General features: G+C 41.0%; 1 protein-coding gene across 1 annotated transcript; it reads left to right on the top strand.

Annotated features, from left to right (window-relative positions):
• The first annotated feature begins 184 nt into the window (after positions 1–184).
• On the top strand, positions 185–17,738 carry LOC124281627 (protocadherin-9-like). Its single transcript, XM_046717561.1, has 3 exons — positions 185–2,474; positions 14,656–14,779; positions 15,273–17,738. Exons 1-3 carry the CDS (start codon positions 276–278, stop codon positions 15,839–15,841), a joined length of 2,892 nt encoding a protein of 963 aa, XP_046573517.1. The 5' UTR covers positions 185–275; the 3' UTR covers positions 15,842–17,738.
• The last annotated feature ends 5,416 nt before the right edge of the window (positions 17,739–23,154 follow it).

Here is a 23,154-nt window from a genome sequence, read left to right as displayed (position 1 = left end):
CGCGATGATTGACAGAGATTCTCGTGTTGTGTGTTCCTTTTCGTATGACTGTACAATAGTGTTTGACGTCACAGTGAGGTCAACCAGAACGTCATACTTTGAGATTGTCACGGCCAAGGTCACGGTGGAAGACGTTAACGACAACGCACCCAAATTTCCAAATCCCGTGATGACAATATCTGTCTCCGAATCTGTGACCCCCCGGCACCACTTTCAGGATCGACGGTGCCTCAGACCCAGACAGAGGTCCAAATAATTCTGTTAGTAGTTACGAGATGGTGGCCGACAGTAACACATTCGGACTGAAGGTCGACCACGCTCTGGATGGAAGTCTGAGCGTGAAGCTGATTGTACGAGAATCTCTTGATCGTGAGAGAAGAAGCCGCTACAAACTCACTGTCATTGCTAAAGACGGAGGTAGGCCGCCTCTCTCGGGAAATCTTACCTTGTATGTCAATGTGACCGATATAAATGACAATGTCCCTGCGTTCTCTGAAAATGTGTACGACTTCACTGTAACGGAAAACAGCCCTGTGAGATCAATATTCGGACGAGTTCTGGCCAGGGATAAAGACACTGGTCTCAATGGTAATGTGTCTTACCGATTTAGTCCACACAAGTCCAGCAAAATTCCGCAGCTGTTCGCCCTAAATAGTCGAACAGGAGACATTAGCGTGAGAAACCCTTTACAGTATGAATCTGGTAACAGTTTTGAAACTGTTATTGAAGCTATGGATAACGGTGATACAGTGCAAGTGTCCCAAGCAATTTTGATCATTCGGATACAAGATGTCGGTAACAACCCACCCAAGATTACAATGAATTCGGTGTCTCCTGGAATTCATGGCACCGTTTTGGTGTCCGAGGGGATGTCTGTCGGTACCGTGGTGGCCCACATCAGGGTGGTTGACAACGACAAGGGGAGGAATGGAGCTGTGGACTGCCGCAGCCTCAACCCGTTCTTCGTGGTGCAGGTAATGCCGGGTCGAGGGTATAACGTTCAGCTGAAGAAGAAACTTGACAGGGAGAAGAAAGTTAAACACAATCTGACTGTGGTGTGTGAGGACAATGGAAGACCCAGGATGGCTACATCTGCCAGTATGAGTCTGGAAGTCACTGACATTAATGATAACCCTCCCGTCTTCACCAACAAAACGTATTATGCCAACATCACCGAGAACAACCGCGTTGGTGCTGTCGTTACCCGTATAATGGCCACCGATCGTGACACAGGACAGAACGCTTTGATGCTGTACTTCATGAGTCTTGAAAGCGATTCCATGTTTAGAATTGACCACCAAACCGGTGACATCACCGCAGACGCTGTCTTCGACAGAGAGACACTCTCGCAAATGACCTTCACCGTGAAGGCTGTCGATGAAGGGGAAACGTCGATGTCAGGAACGGCAACGGTCATTGTTACGGTTTTGGATCAGAACGACAACCAACCTTACCTTGACCCATCGAACCTTGTCTTCAATGTATCCGAGGACCGACCAACAGGAACCAAAGTTGGTCAGCTGACTTCCAAGGATAGAGACGTCGGGATTAATGCTCGCACTGAATATCTAATGCTAGTTAGAGGAGATTTACCTCCGTTTGTTGTGTTTTCTGACGGAGTGATACGAACCCACAGACGGCTGAACAGGACACTGAAAGATCGGTACGAATTTGACGTTTTGGTTAAGGACGGTGGAAAACCGTCTTTAAACAGTACCGGACGTGTGTATGTCAATGTTGTTGACTCTAATGACCACAGCCCCATCATCCTATTCCCCAACGAGAGAAACAACACTGTCCTCATTGCCTCTGACACACATCCGGGAACCGTCATTTCTGAAGTTACTGCTGTGGATTACGACCAAGGAATCAATGGACAAATGTCGTATTTCATATCTGTTGCAAATAAGGACAATCCATTTCATATAAACACCCGCTCGGGTAAGATTGTCTTGGCGAGACAGCTTCGCCCCACTGACCAAGAGTTCTACAAGATCACAATATCAGTTCAGGATCACGGCATGCCCCAGCAGGAATCTCAGACAAAGATGATCATTAAGATTGTGTATTACAACACCACATTGGCCGCATCAGTAGGAGACAATGACATAAAATACATCATCATAGCAGGTGCGGTCGGAGGGGTGACTGTTATTCTGTCTATCATAATTGTTATCATAATCTTGCACATCAAACGTGCCGACTCCAGGCGTCGAAATGGGAGCTCAATAGCTATTCAGGAACAGGGGGACGGGAGGCCCTTTGATAAACAGCTCTGGCATAGCGTCCCGGGGGAGGAAGAGAGTTCTGGTAGTGCTGATGACACTGAGAAGAACATTGATAAGATACTGAAGGGGAAGATGGGCAACAAAACAAGTTTCTCCTTCGACAGTGGGGCCGAACTTGATGACCCTTATCTGAAGAAACTTACGTCAGATCAATATGGCGGCCAGCAGTTTTATACCTTCAGGAAGGTGAGTCTCGAAAACGGCGTCATCATAAATATGATTTTTGACATGACGGGCCCTTTTACTACCCCAAACATATTCAGGGACTTTTTTCAAAGAGAATCTGACTCTGCAAGTAGCATTACGTCGCCGTGTACTGATGCAAGCGATATTATTCTTAGAATATGAACCCATCATGTTCACTAGTGCTGTCTTCAGTTGGATAAAATACGAAGCTGTTGCTAGAGGTAAGCGTAAGTGCATTGTATGTTAGTATACGTAGCTTCATATTAGCCCTTGCACCCCAATCCTCCATCACTAACAACTAACATGGCATCGCGTTAGCATTATTAACCAAATATTAACAAACTAGTCGAGACTAAATATATCCCTGCTACATGCATGACGGTGTGTTATATAGGAATGCACGCTTTTAGATGATTAGCCGTCCTTATATATCCCAAAGATAAACATCTTTAATTTCAAAGTCACATTGTAAGAACCAGTCGATTGGTTTTCAATATTTGGCTTGAAAACAAGCTCCTAAATTCCCCCCAAAATGTCAGGGCTGACATGGAATTCTCTTCTTGCCGCAACTTTATTAAACATTTAAAAAACACGCAGAACCATAAAGCCGGGGCGATTAGACAAGATGTAAAAAGCGCCTGGTTTGAAATTTGAGTAAAGAAATAACGTGAAATTGAATTAGAGATTTTAGGGTTTCGCAACAGAACTATCTTATCGTGGAGGTTTTCGCAGAGCTTTGTCCTGATACCGACCCTCACCGGAGTGGCTCTGCCGTACTTAATAAAACGCATCTTCAAAAGGATTCCCTTGAAATAATAGCCGGTCATGGCGTTGAAATTCGAAAGCCTATAAATCCCTGGTCTGAACCGCGTTGTGATACCCAGGGGAACCGTCACGACGGAGCTCAGGGTGCAGCAAAAAGGGTTCCCAATCATTTCAGGAACAATTGCTGCTTCTTTCCGATAACATGCTTGTCCTATTTTGAGAAGTAATCAAAGCATGTATTTGACGACAAAACACGATGTATAAGTAAGGCATAAACACCATAATAGAGAGTTTTGCTGATGATGTTAATTTCTGTGACCTTTCCACGCCAACTTCAGATTTGACTTTTGGAAAATACTATGTAATGCATTATTGCTTAAGCAGTTGTTGCAGAGAAGTTTCAACTCTGAGTAGGTGAAAAACGTACTTATCTAAAGTATACCGGGGTGATATATCAATTTAGACATGTGCAATGTATTGTGTCTTGCAAAAGAGTAGGTGAAATGTCACATTTGAATAATCATTTCGTGTTGTCCATCGGCTTTCTGTAGACTCTGGGTGAAGAAAACATCTGAAAGAACCCGTGTAAAAGACCCGTTTTCAATGTTATAGCGACAGAGATATATTAACAGAAATAAAGCCCACAAAAATATGCCTTGGTTTTACGCACTGGCATAAGTAAGAAATATTTCGCGAAACTATATGTTCTCAGTTCATCACATGTTTATCACAAGAAAATGAAGTTTTTGAACAACCATTACTTAAATTGTGTTCAGAGAAGGTCTGTTTGCTTGAAGTGATACGGCATTTGGTCAACAAACTTTGACCGCTCAATCAGCGACATCTGTCACTCTCCGGAGTGACCACCTCGGGCACTGACTTGTTAAATGGACATTTGGAAGCCCTAAGGTGTTTGTCCAATACTAACACTCCTGGCCACTGTCAATTTGAAAGATCTGATTTCTTCCTTGAAGAATGTTATGGGTTTTAGTTGCCTGCTCGAAGCCATGGCCAGGAAATTAAAACAGAAATCACATACGTTTGTTTATACTCTGATCGCACAAATATTAATCTTTGACCGCCATCGCGCCTATGGGACTTCCGGTTGCTCCGCAGCGAAGCATTTGAAACATACGGGCTCTTGACTTCACCTTGGTGACATGTGCAAAGGATAAATTTTACTTGCTACTTCCTGCAACGAGACGCCTATCGGTACCTCTCTGTTACGTTCAAAACCATTATTATCTCTGGAGGATCTCACACTTAAACATATGCTAGAGGCGACCTCTCACAGATCGAAGTAAGAAGCCCTCGTGCCTTGGCCGGGATCAAAGTATCGTCCCCTTCCCTATCACTCATTAGTAGCTCGCTACCGGGGACTATTGTATTGTAACGAATTCCAAGGGAACTAATTAAGATGAATACTGCGAAAAGCTGAAACTGTTTTTGCGTGCCATTGTCAATAGGCTGACGGCGACACCCGATTACAACTTCTACAATGGGCGCCCATGTTGCTCAATAGCACTGGTGCAATAAAAATAGAATTTTACGGTTCGCCTGTGGTGGATTGTTAAAAATATAGACCGTGTTTTTGGCTTCCATATTCAATTCGCTGATTGATCCAATTGGTATATATGCTACAGTGAACGCTTTACGAGGAATACATTTTATTGCACGGCCATGTGATCAATTTTCAGCAATCAGGAAAATACTTTTAAAGGTGTTTCTGCGCGAATTCCTGTTTTATTCAGTAGCTCTGGATGATACTAATGGGCACACAGATCTGTAACGGATACATATATTTTTCTTTGATCTGTCATAGCACTTAGAATACTTATATCGAGATTTTTTATAACAAAGGGCTTTATTGCTACAACGAAACTATCGGAGTATGAGCTGTTGGAATATTTCCATTATAATTTCAGTTTTTATATATTCATGACGAGACTGAATGAGATAAACTAATGTAAATTTAGGATTTACCAGTGGAAACCACATTTCAGTCAGACGATATCTTGTATAGCGCCATAAAGTAAACCCTTAAAGTGGTATTTATGCGCACACGGAGCTGTTCAACGATAGAATGATCAATAGAGAGCTTTTACGTGTATATTGAAACTTGCATTATGTATTGTTTTGAATTACCCTTAAGTGGGTTCTAGAACAAGATGGAAGGCGTTTTCCCAACGAATGGCCATAAACATATACGTGATGTCTGCAGATATTTGGTTAAAGTGAATTCGGATAATATGTGTTACAGGCATGTCACATGTGTAAAATTGGTGAGATTGTCACTCAAGAGGGGATGTGTAAAGAGTACACAAACACGCACACACACACACACACACACACACACACACACACACACACACACACACACACACAGAGTGAGAGAGAGTGAGTGAGAGAGAGAGAGAGAGAGAGAGAGAGAGAGAGAGAGAGAGAGAGAGAGAGAGTGTGAGAGAGAGAGAGAGTGTGTGTGTGTAATTCATACAAACATACATACATGGGGGAGTTTTAATTAGTCTGTGGGGATGTTTAAGCCCTTTTGGAGTCATTTAGTCAGTCTGTCAAGGAAGTACACAGATGTTTAGTCAGTTCATAAATTGACTGGATTATTTAAGCAGTTTAGACATTGCCTAGATGAATCACATTTTACACATTAACATTAACATAGACGAGGGTTAAAAATCGAAAGAACATTACATACCAAATATAGTTGTTTTCTGTGTAATATATTTAAGCAATATTCGATAACTATCATGAAAAAAAGACATTTGTCAATGTAGAAAAACCCAGGCCATGGGTGCGAGGGAATTATATTAAGTCCAAATTCGATTGCTAGCGGTTCCTGGTATAAGAGAACATGCTTTAAGACGCACCCGTTGGAAGGCTGCATGTCTTTGTAACTGCCGCGGGTGCTTACCGATGACCAAGATCACGAAGAGGTTTATCGACCAAATCTCGTGATAACCAATCTAATCATTGGCCGATTACCTTGGATTAGCTGCTTCAGAATAGTGCTAAGTATGTCGGGTCTTCACAAGGCGTCATCAAAAGAGCTGCAGATCATATTCGAGACACTAAAACTGCAGTCAATATGAAAAGCATACACGTTCTTTGATCATGCTCCATCGTGGGCCGTTAGCTAAAAAATATGCATGGAATATAACTATACGCGCTTTTTTCCTACACAATACTAAGATCCCCGCTAAAAGCCAAGCAATGTCTTTATTCTCATATTAGTTATTTCCCGATTCCAACCTTCGATTTTCTCACTGGTATCTAGCACTAATCATGTCGTTAATATCTTTATAGCTGGTGTCAGAGGCTTTGCGTTATAAATGACCTTATCTGGCTGTAGACAAGCGTGATTGTTAGCGTTTTATCCGAGTTTTACTGGCTCTTGGGTAGCACCTGATCCGTGTTAAGGTGACTCGACTCATTATGGTTGTGAATTACCGCGTCAACCGCTCGGCCGAATTCTAATACCCAGAACGAAAAGGAAAAAGGACGTTGGTTTTACTTAAAGCAAATACGGTACTTAACGTCATAATGGCAGATTCGTATGACTTTTGGGGGCTTGTAGTGTCTGGAGTGCTAAAATTACAAGTTTAATACATGACGGGATGGCAGTGTCATGAAATGCTGTTGAAGACACCACGCTTGCAGTGTCTCGTTCTTAGACGGGCTGCAGATATCCGAACCTATGTCCACAACAATCTTATCAAAGGGTTTTTAAACGCATTTGTCATAAAAGTAGTAATGGCGAGACATGCCAGTTTTGTCACTACTTGTTTTAAAGGAACAATGTCGCTTCCACGCTCTTCTCTGTTGGTGATCATTAAATGTCTGTTTCTCGATTCGGCGAGGTACTAAGCAGTAAACTAGATGCATGGTCGCGGAGACGTAAAGAAAAGAAATTGGTCTTCTTTGATGCAAACGTCTAATGTCTCTCTAGCGGTCAAGGCTAACGTGGGCCGTCAATGTGGACTTCATTCCACCTATAACGTGTAAGCATCTTAGATGTGTGTTAATGTTCAAAGAATGCAGCTTTCTTTATGTATACGCTATATCGTGGGTGATCCATGCCACAAAGGCCAAGATTAAAGATGACCACCCAAATCTTCTGAGCTTCGGAATGTATCACGCGTGATTCGTAAATCCTATATGATTTATTTGTATATCTCGGACAATAAGCTTTTGGCACGGGGATGTGCTAGGTGTTTTGAAGCCTCATGATAATCGTGGCTTGACCGGTGGTCAGTGGTAGGGTACACTGAGGACAATAGCAGAGGGCGTAAGGTCACCGGCGTTTTATGGTTCTACCTCATAAAATTAAAATTTGTTCTTTACGGGTGAGTAGCGTCACTTTCAGCTGGTGACCCTTTGATGGGCGCCGAGATAAAATTGATACACCTTTATGTCCAGACATGCGTGCTGTTGTTAAGTGACCACGTTAACAGATGGGGTGTAAGTCCACTTCAACTGATTAGGTGAAATATTGACACATGGCTTTCGGTTTCGTTTTTGAACATCTACGGATACAAAGCGAACAATGGGCGAGTTTTGTATGGATGGGTAAATTGGTGATTTATTTGTGTAATTTTACGATGCTATCTTGAGATGTATCGAATGTCGGTAACATTAACAGTTTGCTTTGAAAAGGACTACCATATGCCGTTTTACAATCATTGGCCTACAACGTATCATGTACACATTGTTGTGGTTGTCGTCTATGTGTGTATTTTTCGATACAAAACTGATAACAAACTAATTTGCAAAACTAAATATTTGCTCTGAATCTGGACAGCAGATGGGTATGGTTGGGCCTGTATAATTGGAAACAACAAATCAATATTTTTCAACAGGCATTGATAATGGTGCCCACCTGTGGACTCTAGGACAACATACGCTTGTGACATAGCAACGCTTTGTATCAGTCGAACTAGTTCTCGTGAGCGAAAACGGATGAACCTGTAAACTGAGGCCATCGAGGGCATGTTTATTTTCAACCTGCAAGTCTCAACATGATCATATTTGTTTGTTTTAAGATCAAAGCATTTTTCTCACTAGCCGAGTGCCAAGCACATGGCAGTAAAGGATAATATAGCAAGACATGGAATATGTAAAGAGATTTGACATTGTCTTCTCACGTGTTTACGACATTTCAGAAAGTTAATATTATGTTGTTTGAAATGTTTTTCAGGGTATTGTTGTCAACGGGGTTCCCATAGTTTTGCAAACGGATATTGCATTTAAGCAGATTGCGATAGGTATTAAGTGGACACGAGGAAAGAGCACGTGGATATAGGGCATTTAATGCTGGACACTGTCGTGGGAAAAGTCGTTCCTGCGTTATGTGTAGTTGAATAGCCAACTTGTGAACTTAGTGGTAAAGTGCACTCCACACATCTCGCCATAATCTAACATCACTATAACAATTCATCTTGAATATAGTTTGTAACTAACAATTATTCTGTAACAGTGAGTGAGTTTAATTGTACGTTGTACTCAGCAACATTCCAGCTATATGGCGGCGGTCTGTAAATAATGGAGCCTGGACCAGACAACCCAGTGATAAACAGCATGAGAGTCGATCTACGCAATTGGGATACGATGGCATGTGTCAAACCAGACAGTGAGCCTGACCACCCGATCCCGTTAGTCACGCTTTCGACAAACATGGGTTACTGAAGATCAGTTCTGACCCGGATCTTCAAATGATTATTCTGTAGCAACTGTGAAAGGAAGATAAAATGATATTTTTTGAAAAGATCACGTCCATAAGCCTGGTTTAAGGACGTTTTGAACAATGTTTCACTTATAGCACGGCGTGTCTGCTTGATGTTAGAGGAGGGTCCGAAGTGATGCAGGTGTTAGATGTGCATGGCTTTGGTGAAACTATAAAACGTCAAAGCCAGAGATTCACCAGTATCAATTATCCACCAAAATATATTGCGCAGGGTGTAACAGCAAGATAGCAATGACAAGTATTTCTATTGACCACTGACAATGGGTAATGACACTAGGTGTTCGCGCTAAAGGTTGTCACACCGTAACACCCATCGCTCATAAAATTTGAGTATAACCCATAAGCACGTTTACGGTGTTGACTAAGCAAGAAACATGATCTTTTCAGTTAAGAACGATATGTGATGTGATCAGATTTGTTGAACGCCATGCAAGGATACCAGCATCCTTGCTTCCATAAAAGTTGTGATCTTGGAATAGGCCTTTAAAAAGCATGTTAGAGACAGTTTCAATTTCCTAGGCTTCCTCCCCGAGCAAATATTGTGGCACGAAGATTCATTTTTTACGTGTATAGCAAATTCCAGTCTGATAAGCGTCATTGACATGGTAACCCCAATTATCTCAGATAATTACAAAAAAGTATGTTTACAAATTCCTGTTCGACATCAAGGGGGATGTGAACGAGTCGACACGCACTGATCCGATGATCAAAATTTCTTGTGCCTTGCCGAGACATCCTTCTAATTATTACGTGCCGAGAGAGACTCGCGAAGCCCCCTAATCAAATTCAGGATATTAAATCTCTGGACAGCGATCCATGTTGCGTAATAGCGATCTGGGAGGAGATACGGCGGTATTGCTGCTGGGATGTTTTCACTTAAAGCGACAAAAGCAAACAATGGTTAGATGGCGTAGCGATACCCTGCACTTGACGCTATAGCATGTCGATAGCTGTCCGTCTTTGTCTACTTCATGGCAGGTTATTGTTGACCCATTACGTTAATTGATTGTTTGGGTGCAACATCTTATCTCGGCTTGTCGATTGCGATAGATAACACTTTTGACAGCAATGAGTGATCGTTCATAACACGAATACAGCACCACAGCCTATTCAGTGTGCAGGACCTGACTTAGCTCGTTGTTGCAATAGGTATCAAAGCGGTTAGATCTTTCTTTGGAAAAGATTTTGTTCTGAGACAGTCTTTTGAAAAATTCCTTTCGGATGAACTGGGACGTTATTCTATTTAGATCATTGTTTATTTTTCTATTCTTGAAGGATGCTTTGATGGTAAAGATTCAATTTTGAAATAATCTTATGTCCACCTACGCCTCTGTGTTCGATCCCATCCAATCACTGATGCGAGCGTTTTTCAAAATTTCAACATTATCTTTCTAAGTCTGAAGGGGCTAAGTTGTGAAAGAAATCCACTTTTGTCTATGTACCGAACCGTTCCATAGCTTTCTGAGCAATCATTCTCTATCCCAAATGTAAACCGTTGAACTAAATACCTCTTTAAGCTGCAGCTGTGATGGAACTGGGATTATAGTCCGGCCAACGAGGAAATGCCGCCATTTTGTGTTGACTTTCGTTAAAGTGTGCAAATATCGTCAAATCTCGAATTATGAAGACGGTGTGCGCATGTGACTGAAATCATGACAGTGCAAATATTAGCGCTGGGATAAACTGTCTGTGAAAAAATAGAATAAGGAAATGCGACTCCAAGTTTAGATCCGCAGACGATGGGCCCCATTACCCGGGCGATAACGTGGTTACGTCCGATGAGGGCGTATGTGTTGCGTCGTTGATTTGATAAACGTTGCCAGATTGACTATAATTATATCCCATCTTCTTGCACAATAATTCAATAGATAACACCAAGTGTTTGCAATTTATTTGACGCGGTTGTTTAAATTACACGCGATTGGTAGCACGTATGGGATGGCAATTGTAGATAAGGTGCCTAATCTGTAGAATAGCCGGATCATGATTCCTCAGTCCGCTTTCATCTTTTTGTATCAACCGACAGATTCACTAGAAGGGTGGACATGCGACACGCCATATCCCGCCATCTTTCAGACTCAACCTCGTTTAAAGGCAGTCTTGAGATTTAAATAGAATTAACTTCAGCGAGACTTTTAAAATAGGTAGTTGTGTGAGCAGATTGAATGAAATCTCATTGGAAATTTAAATAAAATGTTGACATCAAAGATCGGGTATATTTTAATGAAGAAAAATGCTTCGCTTTGATTCCGCTTATTTGAAAATAAGATTTCCGCACAGCCGAACATTCCTAGGAAAACAAATGAAATAACATTTAAATCAATTTGAACTTTACCGCACGGTCGAGGCTTCAAGGAAGACGGCTTAATACGATGGATCTGCAGAAATGTGATAAATTTATCCAGGACTGTAATCACAATAAACCTGTATCATACACAACGTCAGGGAGGCGATGGCTCTATCTGTATGCATCGAGAGATTTAGCAATACTTAAAGATAGCATTTAAATTCATGACTGGGAGACAAAGTAATATTAGTATTTAAGCTAGGATTATAGTTGGACAACATTTACCGTAGACTATACAGATTAAAGACGAAACAGCAAGGAGCCGATCGTTAGACGGATTACATAAACATTACGATTTTGAAACTCCATCTCTAATGACAGTCGTTGTCCATTACGCAGCAAGCATATCACTACCCCAAGATGAAACCAATCAAGATATGTGCATTCAGAGACGAACATTTCTATTGCGCTTTTGAGTTTTCGTAACATTTTGTTTCAAAAAGGTCACCTATTTCTCTTGAGGATAACTGGCTCCGATGATGACTGCGTCTAACGAGGATGGTGCAGTATGAGACGTTCCAGACAACGTGGCCTCTTTGACGTCTACATAATACATTTCACTCGCTAAAACCTTGGACAGTGAAGAATCAGTAGTTTTTTCCGTCTCTTCTTCGGCTCATGGCAGATCGCATTACATAGAGCTCTTTAATTATAGGGGTCAGCTCACTCGTCCAGTCACAATGCTATTATTTCAAGGCGTAGTTTTTTCAAAAGTGTCTCACACTCATTAAATGTGGCAAGTCGCCCATTAATTTTGAATTCAACTGTTGAAAGGAACGGATGCCATATAAACTTAGACAAGGCGTCGTTTAATGACATTTTAGTTTGTCAAAGACCTTTTAAAATTAATTAACATGTTGTAAAAGTTAGTCATAAATCATATACTCATGCCAATAATGGTTGTCACCCCCTTCAATTTTTTTAATTGGAGAGGGTGTGTGGGCTGGGGGGGGGGGGGGTGACAGCCATTATTGGCATGAGTATATATTGTCAAAGTAAACTTAGTCATTTCCATGTCAATAAAATATACATGGCTTTAACATAACTAAGCATGTAAAACGTAAAGATACATGATCCACAGACTTGCGGTAAAACAATGTCGGGATATATAATGTAAGTCGTATTATTCTTTTGACTAAAAGGTGAACGCTTTTTTTTAGATAATTGTTAAAAGGATTTTGGCTTTTTCATCTGACGGAAGGTTACATGTGAAATATTAATGTTCGTTGTTTTATGGCTGTGTTTATGGGAACTGGATTTGAAGCAATGTATTTGGCAAAATGTAAAATACTGACGCTAAATGAATAGGTTTAATAGCTACTGAAGAGTTTCAAATGTACCATTAACACCTTTCTTACAGCTACTAGGCTGTGGATCCACAGAGCATCCTTGCTTGGATGACGATGTGTATGTCGTTACGTGTGGGACGAGTTGTTGTGATCACCAGAGCGAAACACGACTGTTTTTGACTAATGAATTGAAAGTAGAGACATGAAAGTAATATTTGGAGAAAAAAAACCGATTAGTAACCTTCAAGTAAAAGTGTCCTGAAAGGCCAAACCTGTCAACCATGTGACTTTAATGGCAAATGGCGGCCAAGAGTTGGAACATGTCTGTCACCCTATGTTTTTTTTCTGCCGACATTTATATCAGTTTTTTGGACGCGAAAAGTCTAATATTAGAACATGTCACGCAGTCTGACAGGGAGTGTATTACGATCATTATTGCTTAAAATCTCTTTTCTGAAGGTTACGTTTCTTTCCGTTTTATATTGAAATGTGAATTTCGATATTTTGGTCTGGCATGGCACTTTCACATCATGCTAAATGTCACGTCACGGTACAGAGATATAGTGCATTTTGATGGGATGTTACGATCTATATTTTTCGCATTTTTTATTTATGATAACACTAAAATGACAAAAATAAAATAAATGTACATGTTGTATTGCTAGTTTTATACGTTTATTACCTGTATTGGATATTGCTTATCTTTAATGCGCATTATCGGTAAACTGAGTCATATTCATACTTAAGAGCAGTGTTTTCAGGTAACTCTAGTGACAATAGTCGATTAACAATTCAAACAGCTTTACATGTGTTGAACGTTTCTTCCCAAAGAGAAATATTGATTCTCTTGTAGTAGTGAGCCAAGACTATGTCTATCTAAGCGTGGGTTGCTTTGCCATTTAGCCAGTCTATACGATGACAATAGTACCTTGTCACTTCCAATAACGACAATATGTCTAACAGAATAGTACCGCAGTATGCGTCAATAAAGGTAGAAACGTTGTCATCAATCTGCTCCGTCTACACCAGAGGGTGAATTGACCAATTTTTCACCAGCGCTCTCACCATATTGATAAAATCTCTTCGCCCGGTCTGATTGTGGGACGGACCTTTTATCATTAAGAACTCTTATATTTCTGAGCTCCTCACCGTGTTGCAATGGATCATCATCACTCAATATCGCTGCATTAGGGGAAGTTGAACCTTCTCGAGAAGGAGCTACCGGGCAGAGGATGTAACGGGGTGTCCTGGTCGTCTCGAAAGGTCGAACACCCTGAGTCATTGTTTCGGCTTTTCGTCGGAATGGACGTTTCTTTGTAGGCGCGTGTTATGAAATCGAACTCAAGTTTGAAATTGCGCATGCGAGCGTAGCTTAAGGCTGTTGCATTATCTGCGAGATTGTAAGAGCGAAAAGCAAACATGTCGTTTGTCTAAAACCACGATCTATTGAAAACGAAATAAAATGGAGGATTTGTACAACACATACAAAACCAGTCGGATATGATTCAAGGGGGATTTTCTTTGAAAATTGGTGTCGTTATAGAGAATCGATTATTATATCTTGGCATTGGCCAACCCAGCTCTAGAATTTCCTGCCCTTACATGGGGCATAAGCACGGAGATGTTACGCCATTAAAGAGACATGTATTTACTAGTATGGTCCTATAGTTGATACAAATTTGCAAATGATCGTCTGTTTATTTTCAATCTCATTCAATTTGTAAAATCCTTGATCCATAAAATACGAGGATGTGATGTTTACTTCACCCAGCGCGAGCCAACTTGGAATAGAAATGACCCATTCAGTAATTCTTTCATTGCATTTTGCGCAATTTGATAGAGATTTTCAAATATCGAGCTGACAAGAATTGTAATTAGCGATGGTCATAGGAATCCTGGAATCAGGAGTTTGTTCATTTCGTGCAAATCGAATGCGTGTGTTAGCACTAACCTGGCGTGTTATATTTCCTAGAATTTGTTACCCGCAGATAAAAGAAATCTTTATTCGGAATAATTTCATTTCAGCATCCCCTGCATCCACAGATGGATGACATTCAGAGCAACTCGTCAGGAGAGCTGACTGCGAGCGACAGCGGCCGAGGCGGAAGTGAAGAAGATATTCAGCTGCCCCCTCTGCCCGAATCCGAAGGTGATTGACAGAAACAGACAATCATAGAATTAGGGTTGTCAGGGGAAGCCATTTTCAGATAAATGATGCCTGTTTACCAGCATGTAATACATACACACAGGTTATGTAATGTTAAACAAACTTAGCCTGATTATGATCCCACCCTGTCAGGGCTATGCCCGAGCTCATCGGTGCCACCAAAGTAGTCAACGTCTAGGACGTTCATCACTTCGAGTTGTGCTTCGACATCCAACTGACAAGCCCGGATATATAACATTACTTGGATATCAGGGGCGGATCCATGATTTTGGAGAAGGGTGGGGGTGCACACATATCATGAAGTCGAAAGGTTAGGGGGGAAATGATCCTCAGGGGAATACTTTTCGAGGGAGATCCGCCCTGGATATTGTTCAAGGCGGCATTAAACTGAAGTCAATGACACTTTAAGAAATACATTTTTCATTACATCATGTTTTGATACTTCCATTAATTCTATATTTTGTATTTTTCTCAGGGGAATATTCCAGCACTGACGACCCCCATCGATTGGCTGTCGAAATGAAAGAACGCAGAAACCACAGACATGGTAACCGGCCATTAAAAGATGACCCGACCTTTCAAACATTTGTGCCTCGTCTCCACCCGTCCTTCAACACCCAAACTCATGTCAAACCGTCTTTCATTCGACCAATCAAGGAGCAGGAATTACCTATCCAGGAAAAGCGAAAGTCTCGAAATCTGAGCGTTGGTTCTTTTGATGACCCTCTGCAAGTCAAACGGAACAGCATTGGGAAAAGGGTCACGTTTGCGAACGAGGGATTGACGCAAAGAAACCTTCAAAACCTCGAGCGTATTCTTCACACAAGTAACCACATTCCCCCGACAAACAAACTCGCGTTTCTGTGTGACAGTGCGGAGCTTTCCAAGACGGGAAGCGATGTGACATTTGCTAATGGCGGAAGCTGGTATCCCAAGGTTCCCCGTAGCCATGACGACGATGACAATACCACCACTTCCGGTAGTTACACACTGAACCCGGAAGACATTGATGAAATGTTTTGTGAAACCTACCCTGTTTCTTGAACAAACTGTGATTATCTTTCTCGAGTTGTGACATGAGGTATCTCTTGCATGTATCCTTTTTCAGAGCTTGGAAATATTTTGCCGGCTATGCAGCTGAACTTGGCCAACAACGAGGTGTGTGTTGTGAAATAAACACCCGTACATATCTAACACCATTGCTCAATTTGCTCTTCAGTCATGTAGGGTGTTTGACATCTACATCTGAAATCGACATAGAGATTATGAAATGTAAATAACGGTGCTTGGCTCCAGCTTGTATATTACGCTGTTATATACACGATGTTAGCCGCCAATCATTGTTTGTTAATTTAAAATTATTTAAAAAATCAACTGTTGCTGATTATTAGTTGTTTCTGTGGTTGATAATATTTGTTCAATGCCAAAGATTTTGTTGGTCCTTCCTGTTATTTCCTAGTTTGTTCACTCAGCGACATGGCTACAGATTAGAACAATTGGTTTGTGATTACTAGCCTCCAAGCAATCATGCATACTATGCGTTGTTAGTGAGCTTTGTACAGATCAACAGTCATAATACAGGAATCATTGTTTTTCGAACTATTTCAAATATTTGTGAAACTTTACAAATCATTCACAAATATATCCATTTTATATAACATTAGACTATCAATTCATATTCTTTTGGGGTATTTACATAGTTTCATAGTTACTATGTTCTTGAAACTTCATTATTTACATGTATTCATTCGGTGTACATTGTATATTTATAATGGCGTTTTCTCATAAAACAACAAACATTGCCTGACTATCTGCGCCTTACAATGTCACGTCGGAACCATACCATCGTCCATGTATGCATATAGATATTAATATGCGACTCGTACAAGAGTGATAGCAATTTGCATTAATGAATCCCCCGAGATCGATATCATAGCATCAGACTAGTGTTACCTTACAGTGTCAGGTGCATAGTGTTAGTCATACCATTATTAGAGATTTCATACTGTTGTGTTCGTACACTGTGAAACCGTTTTAGCTCGGATTCATTTAACTCTAAATAACGTAGAATATGAAGCGTTGTCATGTCCCCTGCAAAACCCTTTTCATAACTATCCGTTTACAGTTGGGTCATGATTCTCTCGAGTGTCGGATTATTTTATGTTTTATTGATTTCGAGTGAATATGGTTTCCCCGTGTATATATATGACATAAACATTTCAATGTACGGTATATTTTCGAAACAAAACATCATGCAGAATCTTTTCCAGCGATTCGACCATATATGAGATTATTTTCGTATTTGACTGACATCATAGGTTGTGTAAGTTTCACCTATTTCTATCCTATTCTGTACTCGTGAATTTGACACACACTGGTATGACGTTATTATTATATATTAGCGCTAGTATTCAGGGATAATATCCCAGTATTAAGTATTAGTCATGCCATTATCTTTTCATATGATAAAACACCATCATATGCCCTAGTTCAGGTTAGCACGACAAGTATTCACGGTGAACTATGTTAGGGTTAGAACACAAGTCCCGCATATCTTCACTGTCATTCAAAGTGATGGCCTGTTAATATAACGACTATATATTTCATTAAACACGAGTGATAATATGTGAGGCATCATTTTATATTTGAAACCGAGCTATATGAAATGTATTTCTGGGAATGTTATTACTTGGTATTTTATATTAAAGTCTGAGAGCTGCATGTGCGTGGTGATACAGTGGATTATATGTAAATGTCAGTTGATGGCATCCTCATTCAATATCATGCATTCTACCATCATGGAGATCCATTTGTGTTTTGTTATGCAAATCTTTATCATTTCACCATTCCAACGGCGCTGAGGCTCGTTACCTGATGTGGCTATTTTGGCATATCGTGAACAGTATTTTGTAAATAAATATATGTGCATTGTAACCTGAAATAAGTTTCCTTGTTTTCTTTATCCATGGCCTTGGGTTATGTCACAACACTGATATGACACAAGAACAGGGATCATAGCGATCGAGAGAGAGAGAGAGAGCGTCATGGCCACTCCAATATTACGAAACAAGTAAATGTTGTTTTACAGCAGCCCATATGTCAGTTACATCACAGCGATCTGTATACATCCTTGGTCAGGATATCCCGTGCTTCAAATCCTGACAGATCCACCACTCTGTCCGGTCACAATAACAAACTATCCCCAAGGTAGTCTACAGGTTCAAATGTATTCACGTTTCATTAGGATCACATAAAGTCCCACCCCAGGAATTCTCACGACAAGGGTTGAGATACAACAGCGTATACCTATCGTAACAGTGAAACATTCAAATGCCTCTTACAACATTACTGCAGAACTACACAGTTGTGTTTGTTGCAGCGTAGCCTTTCGACCTGGAGACAAATGAACGCAGAGTATCAATTATACATATAAAGTAGGTTCGAGTTCGTTACAAATAACATGTGTCGCTGAAATCTACATTATTTAGCAATGCTTCGTTAAGCGTCGCCACGAATCATTGAAACCAGCAGGTTGTTCCGCCTCAAGCACCAGTATTGAAACCCACCGCATGTTCAGCGTCAGACACCAGTATTCGAACCCACAGCATGTTCAGCGTCAGACACCAGTATTGAAACCCACAGCATGTTCAGCATCAGACACCAGTATTCAAACCCACAGCATGTTCAGCGTCAGACACCAGTATTCAAACCCACAGCATTTTCAGCGTCAGACACCAGTATTCAAGCCCACAGCTTGTCAGACACAGTATTCAAGCCCACAGCTTGTTCAGCGTCAGACACCAGTATTCAAACCCACAGCATTTTCAGCGTCAGACACCAGTATTCAAACCCACAGCTAGTTCAGCGTCAGACACCAGTATTCAAACCCACAGCATGTTCAGCGTCAGACACCAGTATTCACATGTTCAGCGTCAGACACCAGTATTCAAACCCACAGCTTGTTCAGCGTCAGACACCAGTATTCAAACCCACAGCATGTTCAGCGTCAGACACCAGTATTCAAACTCACAGCATGTTCAGCGTCAGACACCAGTATTCAAACCCGCAGCATGCTCAGCGTCAGACACCAGTATTCAACCCCACAGCAATATTAGTATTGAAACAAACAGCTTGTTCAGCGTCAGAGACCAGTATTGAAACCGACAGCTTGTGCAGCATCAAGCACCAGTACTGAAACCCATAGGTTCTCTCTCTCTCACCCCCACCGTCAACCTAGTCCCATTCATTCTAGACGATCTATCTATCTATCTATCTTCTTTCTCTCACCCCGACTTGGCCTATTCGAGACCCACTTCCTCTTCTCACCCCGACTTGGCCTATTCGAGACCCACTTCCTCTTCTCGCCCCGACTTGGCCTATTCGAGACAAAGGCAATTCTGTATCCACGGTGAAGCTGCCGGAGGATTGCAACCCACACAAACACAGGAATACCTTTTGATATTTCCCAGATACATGATATTCCCACTAGTAGCTCAATCCCATGTCCAAATGATCAAAAAGCAAGTCTAAGATGTACCAATAACGGTTGTAACGAAATAGTGTAAATCACGTGATCAAAAAACCCCGGTTATGTTTCGGACACCTGACGTCATCGGAGATGTACACATCCATCTACATCAAAATCTCACATAAATAAAATATCCAATTTCCAGTCTTTTATCTAAGCGCCTTCTTCTGTTGCCATTCGGCCATTCGGTTTTTATTATTCTCATTAGTTCAACTCTTCTATCACTAGAAGCAACCCACAGATCGAGTTATCGACTTCTTTGAAGTGGAATCTGAATTAGAACAGGGAGGGGACTGTTCGGTTGTCTCGAAGCTCGTGTTATAAAAAACGCCGCCATATACCTGGAATATTGCTGAGTGCGGCGTTAAACGACAAACCAACCAACTTGTTATCTTTACCAAGGCGCATGGTCAGCATGATAATAATTCATGAATGCCAAGAAGGGCAAAGAAAGAGTGTGTGAGACGAATGTTTCAATTGTACACATGGGAGAGAGAGTCCAGTAATGAAAGGATGAAGGAGTGTGTGAGACAGAATGGAAGTGAACCAGTTGTGAATTTGTGATTGATGAATAGAGGTCTTTCAAGTTTCATTGGTGCGATTCATCAAAGCAAGGGCCTTATGGTCCGCCAATGCGCCTATCCCAATTGACACTCCAGGGTCAATGAGCGTGGGTTCGAATCCTTCATCGCCTTGAGTGTGATCCATGGTTGGCATCATTGTGTGACAGGATCTGCATCAGTTTCGACTCCCTACACATCGTGACATCAGTGAGTGAGTATGGTTTTACGCCGCTTTTAGCAATATTTCAGCAATATCACGGCGGGAGACACCAGAAATGGGTTTCACAAATTGTACCCATGCGGGAATGGAACCCGAGTCTTTGGCGTGACCAACGCTTTAACCACCAGGCTACCCCACCGCTCCTCAGGACATTACGAAAATGACCTTAAAGGTCACATGCAACGCAAAACACTTTGCAGATTCTGATACCTTTCGGTATTGACTTACAGTAACAAATTATCAAAAATGCAAATTCAACTTATAAAGTTGAAAAATAACGCGATGAAAAAAAACCCCGTGAAATCAAAGTTCAAACGATTCACTAATTTCACCCCAGCGCTGGGGTGAAAAGTGGTTTCAACAGCTGTGCTGCGCTGCGCCCATAGCGCATGCGCAGTGATTAGGTTCGCGCGGCTTGAACCGGGAAGGCGATTCGTAAAAAGTGGTGCATGCAAGGATTATCGCTGTGGTCGAAGTTGGAGAACAAAAGATGTTTCTTGTTATTACAAGCATCATTGGTCTGCAGTAATAAAAATACACTGGTCCCATACTTTTTCTTATATGTTTTCACATCTTGCTTTTTGGGGGTTGGCAGATTTGCAAACCAAGTTTTTAAGAAAGTGTAGCATTAGAAATACTAATTTCTTTGTTAAAAATTGCTCAGCTTGAAAACTGAAATGTTTTAATACATGTCTATGGAAACAGAAAAATATGTTGATTGTGATAAGCAGTCTCTGTCACAGACAAAACTAAATGTCTGTTTTATTGACACCTGTGTCTGCCTGCCTGTCTGCTAATGACAATATGCAATACACGACTTCAATCATTGACCACATGCAATTTGAACTTGAAACGTATCAGGCTATACACCATAAACAAAATACATTGATTTATGGCTCGTGCACCTGAGTTCTGTCTCTGTCACATTATGTAATTACACAGACAGGCAGGTGTGATACTTGTACACATGACATGTTATTATGTCTGTGGGTTGCAAACAAACAGCATCCATTTTTCTCTGATGACATGATCGGACGGAAACCGGGGCAAACTCAGATTGTCAGTTTCAAGTCCTGCTTTGAACGAACGACAGTTTTCAGCCACGCAGTAGTTCACCATGCAGAAAAAATGAGCATGTATTTACAAAACCCAACATCTCTATATACACTCACAAAAGAGCCCTCAGCGTATCGGCAAATGAACCAGCCAATGAAAGCCTTCGTTACACTTGAGTGCACAGCCACTCGCTCTGACTGGGTTCGGTCTCTAACGGTCTCCCGGGTGCTTCGTTTCGAGCGAAACAGACTCAAGTACCAAATACTGCACTTTTGTTTTGCGATTGTACGCTTATAATTTTGTTTATATTTTTTTTTTTCATAATCAGCAATGTATATTATATGTCATGAATAAGTGATAATTGTGTTTTAATTATGTTTGTTTTTTTGGTTGCTTGTGACCTTTAAACACGTTTAACGCAATACATCTTTTCGGTGTTCTATTGTATACCCTGGCCTTGTTATGATACTCCTATAGCCGAGTTCAACCTAACCCAGTCATGTAGAATCACCACTGTCTATTCAAACAGAACACATACTTCAGCGATATGTAATACATACCTGGATTATTCCCTGTAGGTATTTAATGTGGTTTTTCTCTCACCATTTAATGCAGGGCCGTGTCATCCTAGTATTATTGGTCGCATCTGATAACCACTGGTGAAGCTGTTAAAAGTCTCAATGAAACGTTTTGACACATTCCCGAAAAAGAGCAATGAAAACTGCCATGCACAGGCACCACCGCAGAACTAATTAGCGTTACACCGTAATGATACTGCCTCATTTTAGAAAGTAAATATACGGTTCACGATTTTATGTTATACATAAGCGCCCAACATTCCTCTTCAATTACTACAATACCACCTCGTGCGATTGTTTTGGCGCTGTAATCAAAATGTTAAAAGTCGAAGTCGTGGACAGTTAATAAAACCAGTCACTCGTCTTAATGCTTCGTGTTACTAATTCTATGTCAGAAGGTATTGCCTACTGATGTGACGTACTTCCTATTGTTGGTCATATTCCTATTGTTGGTCATGTTCTTCGGAGAAGTTTCTTTTAAGTTTCTTTTAAGTGATTGGCACTGGCCCCATGTGTACCAGCAATTCTCAGTCTCTAGCATTTACTAATCCATTTGTTGAAAAACCACGGAAACCCTCTTTGAACAGTAAATTATTGGGTTTTAAGTGTCGAAGGAAACTTCAGTATTTTTTTACTTTTACGTTGTATTCATAATCGTTCTTGTGCAAGATTTTAACTTTGTAGTAAGTGTTGGCCTCCTTATATAGATGGAATATTGATGAGTGCCGTGTTAAGCAGCAGACAAACAACACTATGTGCCTGTTTGCAGATCAGTCGACAGGTTGGCGACAGTGTTTGTGATGTGTTGCCTGCATGCATACTTTTGTTTTGTTTTGGTCTTTGTTTTGCATGATCTTTGTGACGAGTTACGTAGATACAGTTGGTTGGTCTGCAAGGTGTGCTGTGTGATAAACAGTCTTTTTGTCCAATAATCGGTATGACCATACTATTTGTGACGTCATTTCAGACATAAATATATCACGTGACGTGTCTTCAGTGATGTAGTAGAATCAGTCACAAAACTCTCAAGTAACTGTGCATCACTTGTAGCGCGGCTTTGAACAAGAGTGAATCAGTTGCCTCAAGATTTGTCAGGTTTGTGTTTAGTTTGTTTCATGCTGCAGTCAGTAATATTCCAGTTATATATGAAAATAATCGAGTCTGTACCAGACAATCTAGTGATCAACAATATGAGCATCGATCCACGTAAATGGGATACGATGGCATGTGTCAACCACGTCAGCGCGTCTGACCACTCGATCCCATTAGTCGCCTGTTACGATAAGCATGGGTTACTGAAGACCAAATCTAACCCGGATCTTCACGGGAGAGCAGCCTGAAGATATGCTGGCAACAGATGTTCATCACTTAGCAAAACAACTGGCACGGATAGGACGGACCAAGGATCATCA

Source organism: Haliotis rubra, unplaced genomic scaffold (genome assembly GCF_003918875.1).
Source record: "Haliotis rubra isolate DU_JTF1 unplaced genomic scaffold, ASM391887v1 Scf286, whole genome shotgun sequence".
NCBI classification, from domain to species: domain Eukaryota; kingdom Metazoa; phylum Mollusca; class Gastropoda; order Lepetellida; family Haliotidae; genus Haliotis; species Haliotis rubra.
The sequence above is the reverse complement of the archived record's forward strand: the minus strand, read 5'-3'. Positions and strand labels throughout refer to the sequence as shown.